The 22,368-nt window shown below is 42.1% G+C and overlaps 2 protein-coding genes across 2 annotated transcripts; both read right to left on the bottom strand.

The window, feature by feature from the left end:
* Positions 1-1,683: 1,683 nt before the first annotated feature.
* Positions 1,684-2,754, bottom strand: LOC311034091 (kelch domain-containing protein 3-like; the record flags this gene model as incomplete). Its single annotated transcript, XM_084041834.1, has 1 exon — positions 1,684-2,754. One exon carries the CDS (start codon positions 2,752-2,754, stop codon positions 1,684-1,686), a length of 1,071 nt encoding a protein of 356 aa, XP_083897960.1.
* Positions 2,755-18,239: 15,485 nt separating this feature from the next.
* On the bottom strand, positions 18,240-19,365 carry LOC311034306 (chemerin-like receptor 1). The gene has a single exon (XM_084042173.1). It carries the CDS (start codon positions 19,339-19,341, stop codon positions 18,301-18,303), a length of 1,041 nt encoding a protein of 346 aa, XP_083898299.1. The 5' UTR covers positions 19,342-19,365; the 3' UTR covers positions 18,240-18,300.
* Between the last annotated feature and the right edge of the window lie 3,003 nt (positions 19,366-22,368).

Below are 22,368 nucleotides of genomic sequence, written 5' to 3'. Positions count from 1 at the left end.
AAGCCTAGTCTGGCGTCAGCAGATGGTGTTCTCAATCACGGTTTCTTCTTTGGCTGCTTTCTCTCTGGCCTCAGTTACCAATGCCTTCCTTCTCTTAGTCTCTCTACCAGCACTGACGCGCAGTTCTGAAATGTCCAGCAACTTGACCCCCCTCTTCTTGTGCAGTGGCGTCCGGGCTGTGGGAATGGCCGTGTGGTTAATGGGAGGGCTAAACACACCGGGGGTGGTGGGACTCTGGAATGGAGCCTTGGGGATGCCACCTTTGACGGGTGTAGTGGTGTCAATGTTTTTAACCACGCTTCTGTCGTTCGCATGGAAAGGCACCACAATCTTCCTCAGCTGTTGGGCCGTTTCCTTAGATTTCTGTAGTAGCTCTGCTCCGAGGGTGGTGCTCTTGGGCTCCCTCTTGATGTGGAAGTGATTGACGGGGGGTGTGAGCGGTCCTACCAGGGTTTTCAGGACTTCCTTGTCCAGATACTTGCACTCCAGCGGCAGCATGGCAGACGACTCGCACTCGTTCACTCTCTTTCTGCCTGCCTGCGTGTCTGCCTGTCTGCCTGCCTGCCTGTCAGAATGCAGTTCCATTGTCCATGCTGCCACTTTCATTGGTACGGCAAGACTGTTACACAAAGCTCGGCCAATCCTTAATCCATCGGTCGGGTTGGCAAATCACAAAGGCCAATGCCTGTAGGTCTTCCCTAATAGGATAATTTGTTAATAGGCCATTTTAACATTTAAATCTATTATTAATATTATTATTTGGATAAAGTAGTACAACCAATAAAACCTATCATAATCATTTAAAGTTTTTATCATGATCTGACAATGTCAGTGTGGGTTCATTCCCGACAGCCTGCTGCTGCTGTGCCTCAGCCTCACAGACAGTCCTCTGTGTAAAGCTTCATTTGTGCTTCGCCGTATGGCGGTGTTGCGTGTTGACAATATCAGACATACAAGCTCACAACACGTCGCAACGCAAAGATCACGGCACCCCGTCGTTCAGCCTAAAAAAAACATGATAAAACACAGGAGCCGAGTTACAGGTTATTTCCCAAATAATTTAACCGGGAAATGAATGGAGCAGTAAATCTTCGGATCGCGTTATCTCCTGGTTCTCTGTAGGAAAATGGCAGGCTGCACCTTAGCGGAATCCGACGAGAAATCTACCTTCCTGTTGATTGTGCTATTTGAAGATCCGGATCCGAGGATCCAGTCTGGGTTTTCTTCTTAATAAAAATAACAAAATCAACAGGAAGTTAACATTTTTATAAAAAAAAAAAACAGTACTGGGTTTGATGATGTCCTATTTTGTCTGAATGAGCTTTGTTTGTGTTTGTTTACGGGCTAAAAGAGTGCCTTTGAGAGCCGTTTCACCGTACAATGTAAGTCAATGAGGAGCATATTTAGAATGATCAATTTCTAATCAATGGAGCAATTACGTTTTATTTCTTGTCCACCTTTGGAGTTACATCATGGCAATATAACTACACAACCCAAACCTCTACCAAAGTGGCCTTGCCCTTTAAGGCAAGGATCCTGGTTTAAGGTGGTTTTCCCCTCTGAGGTGGCCGTATCCTACTCAGTATCATGTGGTTGCACATTGTTGTGATGGTTCAGGTCAGGCTGATGCCACAGTAGCTGTGCAAGGGGCGATGCTTGGCACTACATTGCTGTAGAAAAGAATCAATCCTCTCCCTCCTCCTCTTTGGTTTTCATGGCTGCCAGTTCCCATCTGATGTTGTGTGGAAGTTCAGACTGTTCCAGGCCGTACTGCATAACTGATAGCTTACATAAGGTCTTCAGACTAGTGTCTTTGTCTAAGATGTGCAGCCTACTGGCACATTGAAACTTAGCGTCTCCTCCAAAGACGACCATACGGTCTCCCACAACACAGCAGCACATCCTAAAACTTGTGTACGGGACTTTCCCCTTGGGCTGGACCCTCTTCCAGGCGAATGTGACCGGATTACATTTCCAGAGTTCTTTTGTGAGATAGTGCGGATAACGTCTCACCAACATGTACAGCTCTCCATTGTAGGCAACGACGCAGTCATACCCGATGCATTCATACGTGTCCGAGTCTGTAAAAGATGGTTTAAAAGATGCTGCACAAGGCGAGCTCAGCCAGCAGTTGGTCTCTATGTCGAACACTTTCATGTAGTCCCCAAGCATTCCAACTGCAAATATCTTTGTCCCGATGATGTTGGCGACGTTGGTAGATGTACGCAAATCGGTAGGAGGAGGTGGCGAGCCTCTGGCGTTAATTAAAGACCAGACCATAGTGTTGGTGTCCAACCTGCAGATTTCATTAGTGTGTCTTCCAGACAGCCAGACATACATGACCTGCCCCAAGACACAGGCGGACGCACGTGTGCATCGTGTCACCTCTGGACCATTACCTGAAACCTCTGGCCTGAACAGTCTGTGGGATTCCTCGTTGAACGCATAAAGTGTAAAGATAGTTGTGTCGCTGTTGGTAGAAAAACCCGAAATGTAGACGAGATCGCCAATGAACACGGCCGTGTCGTGAAAGTACCTGAGAGAAGGGTCAAGAGGGCATTCTCCTCTCGCGGTCGACACTGGAGGCAACTTCGTCCAGCGCAAAGACGCTGTGTTGAAGACCTGCATGTCGACCATCATACTTTCATTAACGTTAACGAACCATCCGATGGAGTAGACCTCCTGTCCCACTGCCACAGCAATACGGTGGTCTCCTACCGGTGCTCCGTTCACATCAACAGTCCAGTGGTACATGTTGTCGTACAGATGTGACGACCGAACTCGTTACTGTCGCTCCCAGTGAGTAAGAGGGGGAGGGGGGTTCGGTATGTACTGTACTGTTGTTGATACTGTCCTGTCTCGCTACTCGTTATTGTATCTACTTCGTTCCTCTCTAACTCTAACTCTAACTGCTGTGCTCCCTCCTGCAACTGAATGTTCCGTGCGGGGGCAATACAGGTCTGCCTGTCTGCATGTCAACCTGCCTGCGTGCCTGCGTGCCTGTCTGTCTGTCTCTCTCTAATCTATCTATCCATCTATCCATCTATCTATCCGTCTCTGTAATAATAATATATTGTTGTGTGATAGTATTTATCAGAATGCAGTTCCATTGTCCATGCTGCCACTATCACTGGTACGGCAAGACTGTCACACAAAGCTCGGCCAATCCTTAATCCATCGGTCGGGTTGGCAAATCACAAAGGCCAATGCCTGTAGGTCTTCCCTAATAGGATAATTTGTTAATAGGCCATTTTAACATTTAAATCTATTATTAATATTATTATTTGGATAAAGTAGTACAACCATTAAAACCTATCATAATCATTTAAAGTTTTTATCATGATTTGATAATGTCAGTGTGGGTTCATTCCCGACAGCCTGCTGCTGCTGTGCCTCAGCCTCACAGACAGTCCGCTGTGTAAAGCTTCATTTGTGCTTCGCCGTATGCGATGTTGCGTGTTGACAATGTCAGACATACAAGCTCACAACACGTCGCAACGCGCCGTGAGCTTTGAGCTTTGAGCAAGCTGTGAGCTTGTATATCTGCTTTTTTTGACCGCGACCCGTGACTGGCACCAGCGCAACCACACTTTGCAATTTCCCAGAACTGCGAATATTCTTGTTTTTTATTTTGTTTTCGTCATAGTTTTAGTCGATAAAATCAACACTGCTCTTATAGGGTGGGGTCATAGCCTGTCAGCAGGGAGTGTTGGGCCCGCCGAGGCTGGGAGGGAGGAGCAGGACTTAGGCTCGGTTCAGAAGGGTAATTTCCGAGCATGAAGTTTGCTTGTATAAGTATGCTATGCCTGTGCCTGTCTGAACACAAGATACCCTATGAGGACATCTTGTGTGAGTGCCGGTGATTGTTCATAATGCTTGGGAAGTTCCCTTCATATACCTGTAGATAGTGTTGTTCTCTGGTAGCAGAGATGCCCTATATATGCCTCATGTCCAGTGATGGAAAAAAGTACTCAAATGTTTTACTAAGGTAAACGTATCAATACTGCAATGTAGAAGTACTCTGTTACAATTAAAAGTCCGGAATTCAAAATGTGTTTGAGTAAAAGTACAAAAACATTGGTATCAAACTGTACTTAAAGTACCAAAAGTAAAAGGACTAAAATGTTTGAAAATAGCAGATCTACAAGCTCACAACGCGTCGCATCGCGACGTGTTGTGAGCTTGTAGATCGGCTATTTTCAAATAGCTTATGTATAAAATAGGGCTAAAGTGGTTAATGTATGTTTCATAATATAACAATTTATATCTGCAAAGTAACTAGTAACTAAAGTTTTCAAAACATTGTAGTGGAGTAAAAGTACAAAATTTGCCTACAATATGTAGTGGAGTAGAAATAAAAGTACTGAAAATGGGAAATAGTTCCTCAAAAGTGTACTTAGGTAAGGTACTTGAGTACATGTACTGAGTTACTTTACACCACTGTAAGTATGCTATGCCTGTGCCTATCTAAACAATAGATACCCTATGAGGACATCTTGTGTGAGTGCCTGTGATTCTTCATAATGCTTGGGAAGTTCCCTTCATACCTGTAGATAGCGTTGTTCTCTGGTAGCAGAGATACCGTATTTATGAGCTGAATGCACGATCACTGCTATGAGGCAGAAACCACCTACAGTATACCTCCATATTTCAAGTATTTCGGAAATGAATGCCGCCTACCTCAGAGGTTTTTCAAACCTTTTCAAGTCAAGGATCCCCAAATTGATATATATTTCCAGTCTGTAATGTTTTGTGCCAGGGACCCCAAGAAGAGAAGATCTATGTACAAAGAAAAATTCTAATATTTGCAATATTAAGCTCACAATGCGTATTTTTGTTTTAGATAGGCTATTTTGTTGTAAATTGGCTAGATTTTTATACATTTTATACATTTAAAAACTTGGGACATGGGACTTTCTGCATAAATAGTACTTTATACTTGTATACTTTATTATATTATATATTATATATTATTATTATATATATTAGTTATATTTTATATTTTGATACTAATACTTTTGTACTTTGACTAAATTAAATCTTGAATCCCAGCCTTTTACTTGTAACTGAGTATTTCTACACCGTAGTATTGATACTTTTTTTAAAGTGAAAAATGGGACTACTGTTAACACCACTGAGCCTATACTTTCAGACAGGCACTATAAAGGGCAGCCTGACCTCACAATCGGGTCCTTTCCCACAGCCCAGAACCCAGGAAGCACTATGGTAAGAACAGAGTCAAACATTTTCAACACTGCATAATAAAACTGAATAATAAAAGGTTTGATTCCAAACTTCAGCCATATGTGTTGTGTGACATCATTTCTGTTATACCTTATGGGAAAACAAACAGCAGGAAACATACTAAATGTTGTTTAATGTATGACCAGTGTGTGCACCCACCAAACTAGCCATGGATCACACTATGGTTGTCCGTCACAACCGTCATGGCGAAATATAAAGTGCTATTCTGTATTTCTGAATTCTGTAAGGGCCCTCATAAGTACCCGTATCTTCTATATTGTTGAATAAAAAGCATTTTAATCCGGTGGGTGGCCATTTTCTCCATATTTCCTCCATTATGCTTTCAACCATGCAACCCTATTGGTTGGGAGGTGTACTGCACTCTGACACAGATCTGCTATTTTCAAATAGCCTATGTATAAAATAGGACTGAAGTGGTTAATGTATGTTTTATAATACCATCATGTATATCTTAAAAGTAACTAGTAACTAAAGTATTCACATAATTGTAGTGGAGTAAAAGTACAATATTTGCATCTGAGATGCAAGCGACCTAAATTCAATGAATTAATGTTTTCTGCATCAAGGTTCCAAGACCCTTCATTGACAGTCCATTCATCAAACAGAAAAGTCCTATGTAACAGAGAGGACCTCTGTTACTATGTTAAACATGTACTTGAACCCTTATTAATTGAATAATATTTGCACAGCGTATGGGCACTTTAGATATTGGCACTTTAATTATTTGCACAGTTGTATTTGGCACAGTCCTGATTTTATTGTTGATTGAATACATTGGTAACTGAACATTTGAATTGTGTTTCCCGTTTGTTGAGCTGGCCCCTCAGCTATGTAGTTCCATCTGGAGACAAATGTTTAGTGGTAATCAGGAGGGGCAATGCAATGTGTAGAATAGAATGAGTGCAATAGAGACTTGAGTGCAATATGTATGGTGTAAGATAGGTAATGTTGAGTGATGATTGGAATCTTAACAGTTACTGTTCAAGTGGAGCTGTTCTGTCCAGTGTAATTGAGCTGGACCAAGTCAGAATGGCAGAGGGGGGTTGTGATGTGTTTTAGAGTTGCTTATGGTTGTAGTAGAGGGGAAAGAGTATTTTGTAGTTCAGTCAGTTTGAATATACTTGTGGAGGTTAAGGGTATTTAAGGATTTATGGTGTTAATTTATGCATTGTATGTTTATTTATGTAATGCTCTGAGTTAGATCACCCCTTATAATGGTATAGTCCAGGCTGGCTCATTAGCTCAGCTGAGCATAAAAGGCAGTCACTTGCCACTATTGAGAGAGGTGTGTTGAGGGTGAAGAGCTACTGTGGTGTCTATGTTCCTGTATGTATTTTCTGGTGAATAAATACACCTTCTGGTTGCAACCTAGTACCTGGCTCTGTACTGATTTCCAGCCGCTAAATGGCACAACCTCACTTCCTATCTGACAGTATTAAACCATGATAAACCAACCAATATTGCAGGTTGTATGGATAGCTAGGGTTATCCTGTGTCTGTGTGAAGTCTTTGTTGTCACTCCACGTCCATGTGTGCAATTTTCCTAACAAGTAGCGTATGCAGGGCGTTGACTGATTTTCAGATGGGTATTTTTCTGTCTCATGAATGGGCTGTCAAGGGGAGGGTATTGCAACTTAGATGCAGGTAACATTTATAGCTCCTAAGTTGCTTGCGGCTGGCCCTGTGTGTGTGTGTGTGTGTGTGTGTGTGTGTGTGTGTGTGTGTGTGTGTGTGTGTGTGTGTGTGTGTGTGTGTGTGTGTGTGTGTGTGTGTGTGTGTGTGTGTGTGTGTGCGCACCCACCAAACTGCAGTGGTGTAAAGCAGTGGTTCTCAAACTTTTTCATGTCAAGGACCCCCAAATTGACACTTATTACCCCACGGACCCCCATTTGAAAAGATAAGCCAGGGACCCCAATAAGAGAAGATTTTTAGGGCTCTCTAGCAGTGATTCTCACCATTTTAACTTCAAGGACCCCCCAGTTTAACATGCATTAGGCTACGGACCCCCATTTAATGGCATTTATACCTCTGGGACCACAATTCATATTGTATAATCAATGTTAATTTAACTCTGAGAGTGTACAAATGGAACCAAATGGACCCGTTAGGGTCCATTTGGTTCCATTTGTACACTCTCAGAGTTACACACCCGTAAGGGTCCATTCCTGTCCATCATTTAGCTGGGGACCCCCTGGAACCCCCTCAAGTACCCCTGGGGGTCCCCGGACCCCACTTTGAGAACCAATGGTGTAAAGTATATATCTCACCACTCAAACAGAGAGCGTCTCCTTCCCAAACCCCAATGGTTCTATTCAGCCCCCCGCCCACAGGAGTGGCCCAATTCACTCACAACTTGCTACAAAAATCGCTCATGAAAAACTATATAACCTCCTACATTCCATTTTCCACCTTCACATCTGTCTCCTTCTCTAATAATCATAAAGTGCTATATATTTCATCTCGCACTTTACTTCCGGATGGTTCGTTTTGCACCTTCTTTGCCACATCCGTCACGGGACAGAAACAAGCCCTGCCGTGCTCTATGGAAAACAGCCCAAAAGCGCGCCCAAATGAGCCCAAAATCGCTTACACACAAAGCAGACCTGGCACCCCATTTCAACGTCACAGCAACATGCAGCCAATCAGCGTCGACGGCAACGCAGCCTACGCCAATCATGTGTGAGAGATCTACAAGCTATGGGGCAGAGACGCCGTTTAGTGCAACGCACGTTTAGGCTGCATTATGGTCATGTAGTAATTTCAGATAATTTCGGGCCGATTAGGGCAGTGGCTACCCCCCCCCCCCCCCAAAAAAAAACATATTTGAACTGGGGACCCCCCCAATTTTGTTTGACTCCGTTCCACAAGTCAATATTGTGAAAATAGCCGATCTACAAGCTCACAACGCCTCACGTTGAGAGGCGTTGTAAGCTTGTAGATCGGCTATTTTCAACATGTTTGCCTCTTTCTTAATTTATTTGACAATGTGGCCAATGTTTTATAGTATAGTTTGTTGACTACTTTTGCTGCAGTAATGCTCTTTTCCTTCACTTTAGCTTTTTTATTGTCTCCGCCAGGCCGAAAGGGATGGCGCGAGAGTATGTTTTACCCCCTGTCCGTCCGACGGTCTGTGGATAGCTAATCTCCCGCATCGTTGGCTTGATCGCAGCGCAACTGTGCACACACTCCCTGGATGCCAATTCAGAACCTCTGCCCCATTTCTTTCACATGGCCCTGTTATAGTGCCACCAGGAGGCCGCTTTTTGCAAAACACATTTTCTCACAGTACAGCTACATATTTTGTCCTAACATCACGCACATCGATACACAGTATCTCTATAGTCATTAAAAAAAACACGCTCTTTCAGATTTTTCATTTTCCATCCTGCTTGACTAAAAATGGCTTCCACAGTTTCCAGGACTGCTCCGTTTTGACCAAAATGCCTCAAATTATGAACACAGCATGCACTTTCCGTGCAACTTTGCACCCACATTCCCACTATGCCGAGCAAGAAATTCCACTTGAGATTTTTCTAATCAGCCTCATGGTGGCGCTATAACAGTCCGATTTGTGTTTTTACCTATACCTGCACCAATCTGTGTAAAACTTTGTATGCGCACTCTCTAGAGGTCAAGGAAAAACCTTTCCCCTACATTTCTCACATCTACCTTTTATAGCTCCACCAGGAGGCCGCCTTATGTACAACATATTTCTTTACATTACTCCTTCCGATTATATCTACATTTCACGCAAATCGGTACACATGATCTCTATAGTCATGTGATCAAGACGGATCTGTTTAATCTTTCATATTCCATCCCGATTGGCTAAGATTCACATCTAAAGTTTGCACAAAATGCCGCAAATCATGAATGCAGCGTCCGATTGTGGTCAACTTTGCACGCACATTCACACTATGTTGAGGAACAAGTGCTACCATTTTAACATTGGCCTGTGGGGGGTCCCCACCGACTCTACCTGGCCCTTAGGTGGGCCCCACCTAGGCAATTCTATGTGGGGCCGAGGTGGGTCTTAACTGCTATGCCCATGCGGGCTATAAGTCGCTTCTACCTGGCCCTTAGGTGGGCCCCAACTAGCCACGTTTATGTGGGACCAAGGCGGGTCCTAACTGGGTTTGCCCATGCAGGCTTTAACTGGCTTCTACCTGGGCCCTAGGTGGACCCTAACCAACCAGAGTGCAGTGCCCATCGCTCCAAATGTTGTGACGTCAGGGCTCTCAATACTGCACATTGGTGGAGGAGGAGGGCCCGCAGGGCGCCCGCACACATCGCTGAACCAATGGTAGCCCACGGACGTTTCCTCTGGAGATTTCAAATCTGCCCCTCTATGCCACATATCATCCGCGCTACAGGGTCTTCACTGACCGAGCCACGGCCCCACTGGCCCTCATGACGCTATGCCACTTATATGCGCTGCCAAGTGGCCGCGGGCGCTACGTGGGCGTGGCGGCGGGCTAGACGCGAGGCCCTGCATAGCAGGGCCGAGCTTCTAGTTTACTCAAGTACTGTACTTAAGTAAAATGTTGACATATTTTTACTTTACTTGAGTATATCCAATTTTCAATACTTTTACTTCTACTCCACTACATTTCAGAGGCACAAATTGTACCTTTACTCCACGACAATAGTTACTAGTTATTTTGTAGATTTGGATTATTATTACAAAACATACATTAACCACTTCAGCCCTATATACATTTCGGCCATTTGAAAATAGCCAATCTACAAGCCCACAATGCGTCGCGATGCGACACATTGATAGCTTGTAGATCTGCTATTTAAAAAGGATTTTAATGAATTTTATACTGTACATTTGAAAACTTGTGCAACAGGACATTCTGCGTAAGAAGTGCTTTTACTTTTGATACCAATACTTGTGTACTTTTACTCAAGTACATTTTTTATTCTGAACGTTTACTTGTAACAGAGTTTTTCTACATTGCAGTATTGGTACTTTTACTTAAAGGTAGGGTAAGTGATTTGCTTTGGTTAAAATAAGTGTTAAATAACTCTATATTCTGACAGTACTCATTGCTATAGAGTGTTGGTTCAGTATTAGGAGTCTCCTTGTCTCTCCACCTCTTTATTAAACAGAAAATGCATTTTCGTTTCAGTTTCAGTTTCATTTCCAATTTTATCGAACCAGGACAGAGAACTCAATCAGGATACAGATTAAACAAGTGAAATTGGAAGTGATGACACTAAGAAATGAGCAGGAACTGAGCAGGAACTGGAACACTATACAAATTAAGCTTAAAAATGGGTACTTTCTCCTGATTGGCTGAGATTTTGACACCTACCGAAACATTTATTTTCTGTTTATTAAAGAGCTGGAGAGACAGGGAGACATCTGTTACTGAAAAAACACTCTATAGCAATGATTACTATCAGAATATAGTATTTTAACCTTTTAACAAAATACTTTTTGTTTTAACCAAAACATATCACTTACCCTACCTTTAAGTAAAATATTTGAAAAATATTTTTTCCACCACTGCCAAACTGTCTTTAGCATGATGCCTATGGCTACTGTGTTGAATGTGAGTTTGGTGTCAGTGGCATGGTAAACTTCCAAAATTATACTACTTATTTGTTTGATGAAATTAAACCATGAAGGGCTTTTTCAAGGTGAAAATGATGCAAATGATGACAAAAAGAAGGGCTCGATTTTTAGCAATGTTTATGAGCTGGAAAAAGCATGCTTTTATTTTTTACAACCCTTGTCACTTGACCATGAAGAAAAAGTCTACCTACATAATGTATCTACATATGTTAACGAGTGCTTTGCTCAATCTGGGTTTGATCATATGATTTTGTAAGTGCAGTTCTACCACTAATTATTACACAATTTACAGTAATAAAAACATAAAACGTAAACATGCTATATTCATGTAAGATATTCCAAATATGTTCTAATAATTCTAAAGGGTGTGCTCAAATACACCCCCCTGCAGAGTTTGTTGAGCGTCTATCCCATTCGGTTTAGAAGCAATTACCACTATAATGTAGTACTTTGTAGCTCTGTGGTTGAATCTGTCAACTATCCAAAAGAAGAGGTCCGGGGACACGGTGCATCGCGGGTTCGAGGCCCGTTCCGCGACGATCTTTACTACATGTATCTCCCCTGTCCATCTCCACTATAAACTTCACAGCGTCCCCATTGACTGTCTGGCAATGAATCATGTTCAGTGACTCTACCTGAATCTGGAAAACTGTATGTTGTGACAAGATACAGTATACGTATACTAGGCTGTGTATGTTGTGACAGGATACAGTATACTGTACGCATACTAGGCTGTGTGTCGTGACAGGATACAGTATACTGTACGTATACTAGGCTGTGTATGTTGTGACAGTATATATATACTAGGCTGTGTATGAGGATACAATATATAAACTAGGCTGTATATTGTTGTGTTGTGGCTGATGTTGAAGGAAGTGAGTTGTTGTGTGACAGGGTACATAATACATGTATGTAACTCTTTTTTCTTTCTTTCTTTCTTTCTTTCTTACCCTCAAGGTTCATGGTGTTCCTACCAACCTACTCCGGACCCTATAGGAGCCATGTGCACAGGTACAAGAGCCGGTACCACCAATCCCCACGCAAGCCCTGGTCCACGCTGCAAAAGCATGGATGGGAGGCATCCTGGAAGCAGGAGTCAGCTGGGCCCACACGTTGTCATCAAAGGAGAAGATCTGCCACGTCGGCAATGGACCGTCCACGTCCATGGGTTCCACAGTTTGACCCTGGCCATCACTGATGACGTCAAGTAGAAGACGGCTCAAGGTAGGCACCGTGTGTGTTTTTGTTTCGTTGTTTTTGCTGCGGCTGCAGCTGCTGCGTTGCGTTGTTTGCTGTGTGTTTACTAATGGAATTCAAGCTGTCATTTTGGGACCCAACGACTGGGTGGCAATGACAACATGTTCAGTGACTGTTTCTGGCTTCTGAATGGAATGCAGATGTGATTCTACAGTGTTTTTGTGTTGTTTCTGATGTTGAAGGTCTAGAGCATAGCAGTGGCAGGAAATGTTCTGGTTCCATCGTTCCAGACCCCATACATTTTTTCCATAGAGATTTCCAAAAATATTCATATCAATTATTTTCAGCATAGAATCAAGCCATCCAGGATCCTGGTGAATCATGACCATAACACATTTGATTCTGTGAAAACAAAGTGTTTTAATATTTAATTATATGGTATACTATATTTAATAAATACCTTTTGTTTTGCGGTTTTCAATTATTTCTTTTTTTTTTTACAGAATCAAATGTTTTATGGCTTGATTCTAGGTATAAAATAATTGATATAAATATTTTTGGAAATCTTGGGTCTGGTAGTGAGTTGGGAACAGTTTGTGTGTGTGTGTGTGTGTGTGTGTGTGTGTGTGTGTGTGTGTGTGTGTGTGTGTGTGTGTGTGTGTGTGTGTGTGTGTGTGTGTGTGTGTGTGTGTGTGTGTGTGTGTGTGTGTGTGTGTGTGTGTGTGTGTGTGTGTGTGTGCGTGCGTGCGTGCGTGCGTGCGTGCGTGCGTGCGTGTGTGAATTCCAAATGTTCATTTGGAATAGAAGACTGATGTGACTCTACAGAGTGTGTGCTGTGTTGAGGCTGCTGTCGAAGGTTGTGATCATGTGACTGGGTAGCTGACTGTATTCGTTCAGGACTGGCTTGGCGGCATCACATCTGTCTATGGACAGTAGGCCTATTCCTCAGGATGGGAACCTTTTTTTTCTCTATTTGCTATCTATACAAGTCAGTGTCATTGTGATGTGGTGTGTGTAGATCTGCTATTTTTGCAATGAATGGACATTTCTGCCAATAATTACATGGCAAGTGTCACGCATCGTTCCTGTTGCCCAGGCAGCCCATATGGGCTTAAAGGACATTGATCAAAGTCAAACATATTGCTTCGGTTATTGTAATTGTCTTTACTGACCTTTCAAAGTGTTCACAGGGTCATACATAGCTGTTGTTAAAAACCCTGAATTGTTTTGCTGTTACAATAACAACTTATTTGCATACACACAATACGCAAATTACAGCTTTTGCTATGTACACTATACTGTAAGTGAGGCATATCCTGTTATGCCATCCTCATACAGCCTATAGATCTTGCCTATAACAGATGCATTCTCAGATCATTGTAGCCCACCCTTGTTTTCTTTACTTTAGCAAACTAAAGTTCTGATTGCATGCACACTAATCTTTGCATCTAATCATGTTCATACTGGACCCCTTTCATAATAGTCCTCTACTGCTCATGTCCAGGTTTGTAATGGGTCCAATACATCATCTCCAGTGGAAATGATCTCCCCAGAGTAGGATGCATCCTCCTTATAAGAGCAACCCACTGTTATTGTGTGTGACTAGTACTGCAGGCTAACTATCATATGTATGGGGTGTGTAGTTATGTATGGGTCACGTGTAGTTATCATTTATTTTACTGAAGACTCCAGAACTCCAGAACATGGGATGCTTTTCAGTAAAGGTGTTAAGGGCGTGCGTTTGTATGTGCCTCAACGAAGTGGGGCGGTAGAGTATCTGCTACCTGAATTGTGGTGGGTCGCTCTGGGCCAAAATGCCAGGGCCGAATTTTGGTCCCAGTCCAGCCCCCGGGCCCCACTTTGAGAACCCCTGCATTAAACCACGGACCACTATAACTCTGAGAGTGTAAAAATAGAACCAAATGGACCCGTAAGGGTCCATTTGGTTCTATTTGTGTACACTCAGAGTGACCGCCACATAAGGGTCCATTTGGTTCTATATTTACACTCTCAGAGTTACCGCCACATAAAGGTCCATTTGGTTCTATATTTACACTCTCAGAGTTACCGCCACATAAAGGTCCATTTGGTTCTATTTGTACACTCTCAGAGTTACCGCCACATAAGGGTACATCGATCTGGTTCCTAACTATCCATTTATCCGGGGACCTCCTGGAACCCCCTCAAGGACCCCCGGGGGTCCCCGGACCCCACTTTGAGAACCACTGGGTAAACCTGTGCAGTGAGTTTGCATTGAGAAGCCTCCAAACAGAACGAGTCATTAGCATGCAGCCAGCAGTTCTCCACAGACCTCTGGTGTTGTTACTAATCAGCCAGCAGCACAAGAGAGGAGACGATAACCCTTTCAGACGCACAGGGAACGCATCTCTGTGTCATTCTAGCATTTCTTTGGCTATTTTTTTTTTAAATCGTAAAAAATGTGTGCAAATCTTTGAATATATGTTTTTTTAAAGCGAAAATGTTTTACTCTGTTACAACTTCTGGGGGTCCCTGGAACAAAATATTTTGAGATGGGGGGGGGGGGTCCACGGCCAAATACATATAACCTTTGAGAACCACTTTTTCAAAAAACTGACACAACAAATACATTTGTAGAATCCCCCGGAAGCAAAGATTTTGGTTACAAATGTTTGCTTTAAAATAATATTTGCATAAATAATATACAAATATTCAAAGACCCACCATTTTCCACCATTTTCCAAATAATAACAGATCTACAAAGTGCCACGCTATGAGCTTGCATATCTGCTATTTTTGAATAGCCCAAAGAAATGAAGATAAATGACAGAGATGCGTTCCCGGTGTGAATGGGATAATAGATATGTGAAAATGAACCCTATGCAGTCACCGCTGATGATGATGATGCCGACAATGAGCTGCCCTTTGTACACAAAGCTAGCTCTCTCTCTCTCTCTCTCTGTCTCTCTCTCTCTCTCTCTCTCTCTCTCTCTCTCTCTCTCTCTCTCTCTCTCTCTCTCTCTCTCTTCCCCTCTGTCCGTCTGACTTTATCTTACACAGTTATTTTGTTCTTTGGCTTTTGTCCTGTCTGGAATATCTTTCACTCTCTTTCTCCCTCCCTCTCTCTATCCCCCCCCATATCTCTGTCCTATTCACTGGCTTATCTTCCAGTCTTTTGTTTCTCCATTCCCCCCACATAACCTCATTGTCTCTGCGTGTTGCAACAAGCTGTGGACAAGAGGCTAATTCACCACAGAGCTGATAACAACTTGGTCGGCCATAACCCCGTGTGTCTACTACCAGACACATTATTTTTATTCCATTTATTTTTTGATGTTGATTTTTCTTATATATACCCCTTTGTCAGTGGTGGAGAAAGTACTTAAGTACTAACTTAAGTAAAAGTATCAATACTGCAATGCAGAAATGCTAATTTACAAGTAAAAGTCCGGTATTCAGAATTTACTTGAGTAAAAGTGCAAAAGTATTGGCATCAAAATGTACTTAAATCGCGACGCAAAATATGTTTATGCATTTTTACATGAAAACTTGTGACATTCTGCATAATGTGTACTTTCTACTTGTGGTACTTTTAAGTACATTTTTGATATAAGTACTTTTACTCAAGTACATTTTGAATTCTGGACTTTTGCCTGTAACAGAGTATTTCTACATTGCATTATTGATACTTTTACTTAAGTAAAAAATGTGAGTACCTTTTCCAACACTGCTCTAGACACATTATTCCTCCCTGGGCCTACATGCTGGTCCATGTGATGAAAATTGTAATTTGTCCTCCGTGGATAAAAAAGACAGAAATAAATAAATAAAAAGTCTGTTTCTCTCCCCCGTTGCCTCATCAGAGACATTTTGGAACGAAGTCCAAGTGTAATAAATCAATATAGCGCAAGGCTTCCAAGAGTATACTTTCACTTACTTTCCATCTTAGATTTGTGTGTGTGTGTGTGTGTGTGTGTGTGTGTGTGTGTGTGTGTGTGTGTGTGTGTGTGTGTGTGTGTGTGTGTGTGTGTGTGTGTGTGTGTGTGTGTGTGTGTGTGTGTGTGTGTGTGTGTGTGCGTGTCATGGCCGTGTTCTTATGAAAAACAGAAAAGCATGTTTACTTTAAAACACAGACGAGTAGTAAAGGTGATACGACATTTCGGCCACACTTGGCCTTCATCAGGTGACGTCAGGTGACCCCCCCCCCCCCCCCCCCATTATATAGCTGTGGGCAGTGGTGGAAAGTAGCTGATACTGTGCTTAAGTACAATGTTGAGGTACTTTTACTTTACTTTTCCTCTCTTTGACTGTCAGGCAGATTGATAGTCGAGAGAGAGAGAAAGAGAGTCAATGCGCTTTATAGCCATGTGTGTGTGTGTGTGTGTGTGTGTGTGTGTGTGTGTGTGTGTGTGTTTTTCAGAAAAAAAAACTGCTAAACTATTTGATATATCTTAATCATGTCACCCAAAACGTTTATAGCAAATTATGACTATTAGCATCAAAATAACACTGTCTGTCTGTTATGTAACATAATAGGTTTAAATAGGATTAAACCTGACTTAGGCCAAATGATTTTCTCCAGACTTAGGCACATTTTTTGACCTAAGTCGCAAAAACATGTGACTTGGGCTAAATAAATGCCTAGTTTGGCCTAAGTCCACTGGGGAGATAGGCCATTATACTAAAAGGGGAGGGGACAGCACGTTCCTTTTTAATTAGGGGATAGGCCATTTTACCAGAGGTGTCCAGTGTCATGAGGAGCTGACTTAGGCAAAAATATAATTTTCCTAAAAAAATGACTTAGGCCATTAGTTTAGGAAGCTGATGGGGTGTGTGTGTGTGTGTGCGCGCGACTGTGCGTGCTGCTATACCTTTGTTAAAACTGAAGAATGAGTTATCTCCGCATGATTAGTGAGTTTTCAGAAGTCAATTGCAAAGTTGTTGTTTTTACCTCCGGATATTAAAGGAGTAGTTCACTCAAAAACGTTACTTATTTTCTATCAATTTACACACTCCATGAAGCCTTGATGCCTTGAAACACGTCGCTTTGCGACACATTGTGAGCTTGTAGATCTGCTAAGATTGCTTTACATCTTGAACACTTGTGAAATAGGACATTCTGCATTATGAGTACTTTTACGTTTGGTTACATTTTGATGCTAATACTTTTAATACCGGACTTTTACTTGTAACAGAGCATTTTTGTATTGCAGTATTGATACTTTTACTTAAGTGAAACATGTGGGTACTTTTTTCCGCCACTGCTTATCGCAGTGCAGAGCCCCTGCAGGCACGACGCAACGCTGAATAAATCAGGATTGAGCGCTCTGCACTCGTCTCGTCAGGCTGGCCACGGTGGGACAGTTTACACAACGACACAGACTCTAAATCTGATCTGACAGGAATCTGCATCAAACTTTTACAGCCTTGTAAGCGAGCCGCCCACTGCACTGGGGCCTGCTTTATTGGACCTATTAAAATTGCATGGTTTCATAGTGAAATACACACAAACATACAAAATACGCACGCACGCACGCACGCACGCACGCACGCACGCACGCACGCACGCACGCACGCACAAACACAGATCTCCTGTTACATGGTTGAATGATCTTCAGTGTTGAAGTGCTTCATGATTAACTCACAAATCAACATTGTTGCCTGGTGGTACAACCTGTCCTCTTCCAAACATTTAAAACCACTCCAGAGGAAGAGATGCTGGCCCTGGGCCTTATAATTGGCCAGCCCACTATTTGAGGATTTAGGAGTGCGCAAGGGGCGTTCCCGTGCAAAAGGTGCTATTTTGGGACACCTGCACTACCCGTTACATTATGCATAGGTGTGGTTTGGGCGTTACAATGATAAAACCAATCACCGTGCCAGATGCCATTACCTTTAAGAGAACATTGCACAAGCCATTATCCCGAATGCAATCTTACGCTCTCCTCTCTCCCTGTCTGCAGTGTTGCCAGGTCTACTTATTATAAGCTACATTGGGCTCGTTTTTCTCTTTATTTTATTGCTAAATGAAACAGATAGAACTCAGAGAACAAACCTTTATTTAGAATTATTTATTTTATAGACAGTGGAAGCGATTTGCACAAATTTTCCACGATTTCCCCCCCAAAAATAGCAGATCTACAAGCTCATAGTGCGGCACTCGGCGCCACACTATGAGCTTGTATATCTGCTATTTTTTTAATAGCCCAAATAAATCTAAAACTGACAGAGATGCGTTCCCGGTTTGAACGGGTTAAAGTAATTCAAAGACAATCCTAAACCTTGGTCTCAGACAAGGGAATCTCTTCAGTGGTTCTCCCTGGGTTAGTGGAAGTGTTGGTGTGAGGCAGCTCTTCAGTGAAGGCTTTCTCCAGAACCTTTAGGATAGAGCTCCGGAATACATCCTTGAAATCCTGACCCATGAACACGTACAGCAGCGGGTTCAGGCAGCTGTTCAGAAGTGCCAGGCTGGTGGTTATGGGGATCCCGATGACGACCACATGATGCAGTGTTTCACTGCGCTCTGTCGCCAGTTTATTCACAAACTTAATCAGACGCATGATATGATAGGGAGCCCAGCACAGGAAAAATGCGGCGATAACAGTTGCTATGATTTTGAGGGGGCGACCTGATTGGCCGGCAAGCGAGCGATTATTCTTGAGCCGGTAGATGATGACAGAATAGCAGGAGACGATGACAGTGAAAGGGACCACGAATCCCATGAGGAAGCGAGTGATGTCCATGACCCCAAATCGAAACTTCACCATTTGAATCACTTCTGGTTTACTATAGTTACCGGTGGGTGCATAGTTGTTGTAGCACCTGATCGTATCATTGCCTGAAGGCTGTGTGTCCCTAAAGACTAAGTAAGGGCAGCTGAGAGCCAAGCCCAGCACCCAGACAACCATACTCACACAAGACGCCTTCCTGACACTGCGGTGGTTCTGGGCCCACACTGGACACACCACACATACACATCTGTCAACACTGATGACCATCAGGATGTAGATGCTGGCATACATGTTCATGTAGAAAACGGTAACGTTCATTTTGCACATGAAATTGCCAAAAGGCCAGTGGCTGTCCAGAGCTTTGGATGTGATTCTCAGGGGCAGGAACGCTGTAACCAGGAAGTCGGCCACAGCGAGGTTGAGGTACCAAACGGTGCTGACGGTTTTCTTCATTTTGAAGCCCGTCACCCAGATGACGACACCGTTCCCCAACACGCCGAGCACAAAGACCAGGCTGTAGATGACGAGGGACACGATCTTCATAATTGTCCTAAAACCTAAAATAACAAAACAATGACAAAACATGCTTTGTTTTAACTGGCCATGTATTATTATTATTATAGTGAAGATATTTGGTGCCAGGGACCCCCATACATGATTTGTAAAATGTTTCAAATACATTTACACCCCTACTGGTAGATCAGCCATGATAGCTTTAGTCTCTGTTGATACTGAGCTGGTAGAAACTGTTTGACTGACGCCTCATTTATACTTCAATGCACGGCGGTGTCACAAAAAGAAAAAAAAAGAAAACAGAAGACCTACGAGGGCTTGTAGATCAGCTATGCTCGGCGCGAGACCGTTACTAAAATAGAGCTGATGAAATGTCACACATATATATATATATTATATGTGTATGTGTGTATATATGTGTATGTGTGTGTGTATATGTATATATATATATATATTAGAGATGTGTGGATCTCTCACGTCACCCGAATCCGCATGTACAAATGAATTATCCGCCCGTTATCCAACCGCAATAATTATATTATCCAATTTAGATATCCGCATCCGCACCAACCGTTTTTCCCGTATGTCAAAATATTATTATTTTCTGGTATTCCCCGCTAATTTTAGTATTAGTTGTGCGATGCGATCACAAAATGCATTGATTTAGCCTATGGAATAGCGGTGCGTCTTTTTTCTTTTTTTTAAACCGGTGCTGCGCTGAACATACAGAGCGCACTGCTCTGCGGCGCTGAACAGACAGACTCTGTGCGGCATCCAACATACAGGCATCCAGCATACATGCGGCATCCAACATACAGAGCGCACTGCTCTGCTGTCAGCGCAGCACCGGTTTGAAAAAAAGAAAAAAGACGCACGTCGCACGGACATTCCATAGGCTAAATCAATGCATTTTGTGATCGCATCGCACAGAAGCTGCTCTACACACTCACACAGACACAAGCACGCAGAGATTTAGCTATTTTATGGATAGATATATTAGATGTCATTAATTTATTTACCGCAATATTTCACCCGCGGTTTATCCGATATTAATTAATAATTATATTTGATTGACCCGAATCCACCCAAACCGCGGTTAACTGTGGCAACCGCGGCTAAAACCGCGATCCGCGCATCTCTAATATATATATATATATATATATATATATATATAATATATATATATATATGTGTGCATGTAGTGGTGGAAAAGTACTCACATTTTTAACTTAAGTGAAAGTATCAATACTGCTCTGTTACAAGTAAAAGTCCGGAATTAAAAATGTACTTCAAAATGTACTTAAAGTACCAAAAGTAAAAATACTCATTATGCAGAATGTCCCATTTCATAAGTGTTCAAAATGTAAAATATTTTGAAAATAGCAGATCTACAAGCTCACAACACGAAACGTTGAGAGCTTGTAGATCTGCTATTTTCAAATAGCCGAAGTATATATATATATATATATATATATATATATATGTATATGTGGTTCATGCATGTTTTCTAATAATAATACAAATCGACAAAGTAACTAAAGTTTTCAAATAATTGTAATGGAGTAAAAGTACAATATTTGTTTCTTAGTGGAGTAGAAGTAAAAGTACTGAAAATTGGAAATACTCAAGTAAAGTAAAAATATATTTTCCAGAAATGTCTCAGGATTGGGAACAACGATTTACAACAAGTGGTTCTCAAAAAATAGCAGACGTACAAGCCCACTGCACGGCATTAATCTGCTGTTTTGGGAATACTTTAGAAAAACATTTAAAGTGTGTGAAGTTTTTTTGAATAATTTTGCAATTTTGAAAAACAGAAATCTTCTCTTCTGGGCGTGCCTGGCACAAAATAAAAAATCAGATGGGGGGGGGGGGGGGGGGGGTGGGGGGGGTCGGTCCGTGGCCAAATACGTATCATTGTGGGGAATCCTTGGCAGGAAAAAGTTTGAGAGCTACTGAATAGGAGACATTTTGTAGAATCGACCGCAGGTCTTAATGGCTTAAATAACTCTATATTCTAGATAGCTATCATTGCATGTCTATGTAATAAAGACAATAAAATAGTAATAACAATACATAATAATAATTGTAATAATAATAATAATTATGATAATAATCATAATCATAAAGATAACAATAATATCATAGAAAATAAAATAATAATAATAATAAAGATAGTGATCATATAATAAAGCCAATCAAATAAAAGCATAGATACCTGTGTCAGAGTGTTGAAGAGAGGTCAGTCAGAGACGTGTCTTGTTGTTCAAACTGTGTGAACACTGAGGAGCTTCTTATAATACATGTAGGCGTCATATCATCGGGCAACTCCTTGCAACATGTAACTACTTGCAACTCTACTTGCAACCATCTTCCTCAATGACAGTTTGCAAGGAGTTACAATGTTGCGGTCTGGCCTTATTTACACACTGTCGGGCAGAAACCTCCTATCTCTGCGTTTTAACTTGTCTTTGTTTGTTGTGTAAATTAACGCCCTACTTCATCAGAGCAAATAAATTGTGTGTTTATGAATATTGAGCCAATGAAAAGTGTCAACAACAACAACAACAACAACAACAACAACAACAACAACAACAACTTGTGACTAAACAATAACTATATTAGATCCATTTGAACACTAAAGTAAGCGCTCATGGACTTACAGGGTTTCCACCCAACAGTGTGTAAATAAGGCCAACATTGCAAAGTAGTTGCATGTTGCAAGGAGTTGCATTAGTTTGGACTGTGGCCTTAACCCTTCAAGACCGGGAACGCTTAAGAAAAGATTTGCACACATTTTCCACGATTTTTTCCAAAAAATAGCAGATCTACAACTCATAGCGCGAGATCTGCTATTTTTGAATAGCCAAAGAAATGTAAAGTAAGGAGTCCTTGGTGGTGGAACACGCTGAAGGACCCCCTGCTGTAAAGTAAGGGGTCCTTGGTCTGGAACACGTTGAAGGACCCCTTGCTGTAAGGGAAGGGCTCCTTGGTGGTGCAGCAGTGACAGTGGAAACCACGGATAAAAAGAGTTCAAAAAAAGCTAAGAGAAATAGCTTCAGAAAAAAAGGGGAAACTGGTGGAGATTAGAAATTAGAA

The sequence above is a fragment of the Gymnoscopelus microlampas genome, assembly GCF_963454915.1.
Source record: "Gymnoscopelus microlampas genome assembly, chromosome: 18".
Taxonomy (NCBI): domain Eukaryota; kingdom Metazoa; phylum Chordata; class Actinopteri; order Myctophiformes; family Myctophidae; genus Gymnoscopelus; species Gymnoscopelus microlampas.
The sequence above is the reverse complement of the archived record's forward strand: the minus strand, read 5'-3'. Positions and strand labels throughout refer to the sequence as shown.

Bases quoted from the DNA above. Each gene is read 5' to 3' on its own strand.
- LOC311034306 (XM_084042173.1), bottom strand. From the start codon at position 19,341: ATGTTTTGTCATTGTTTTGTTATTTTAGGTTTTAGGACAATTATGAAG.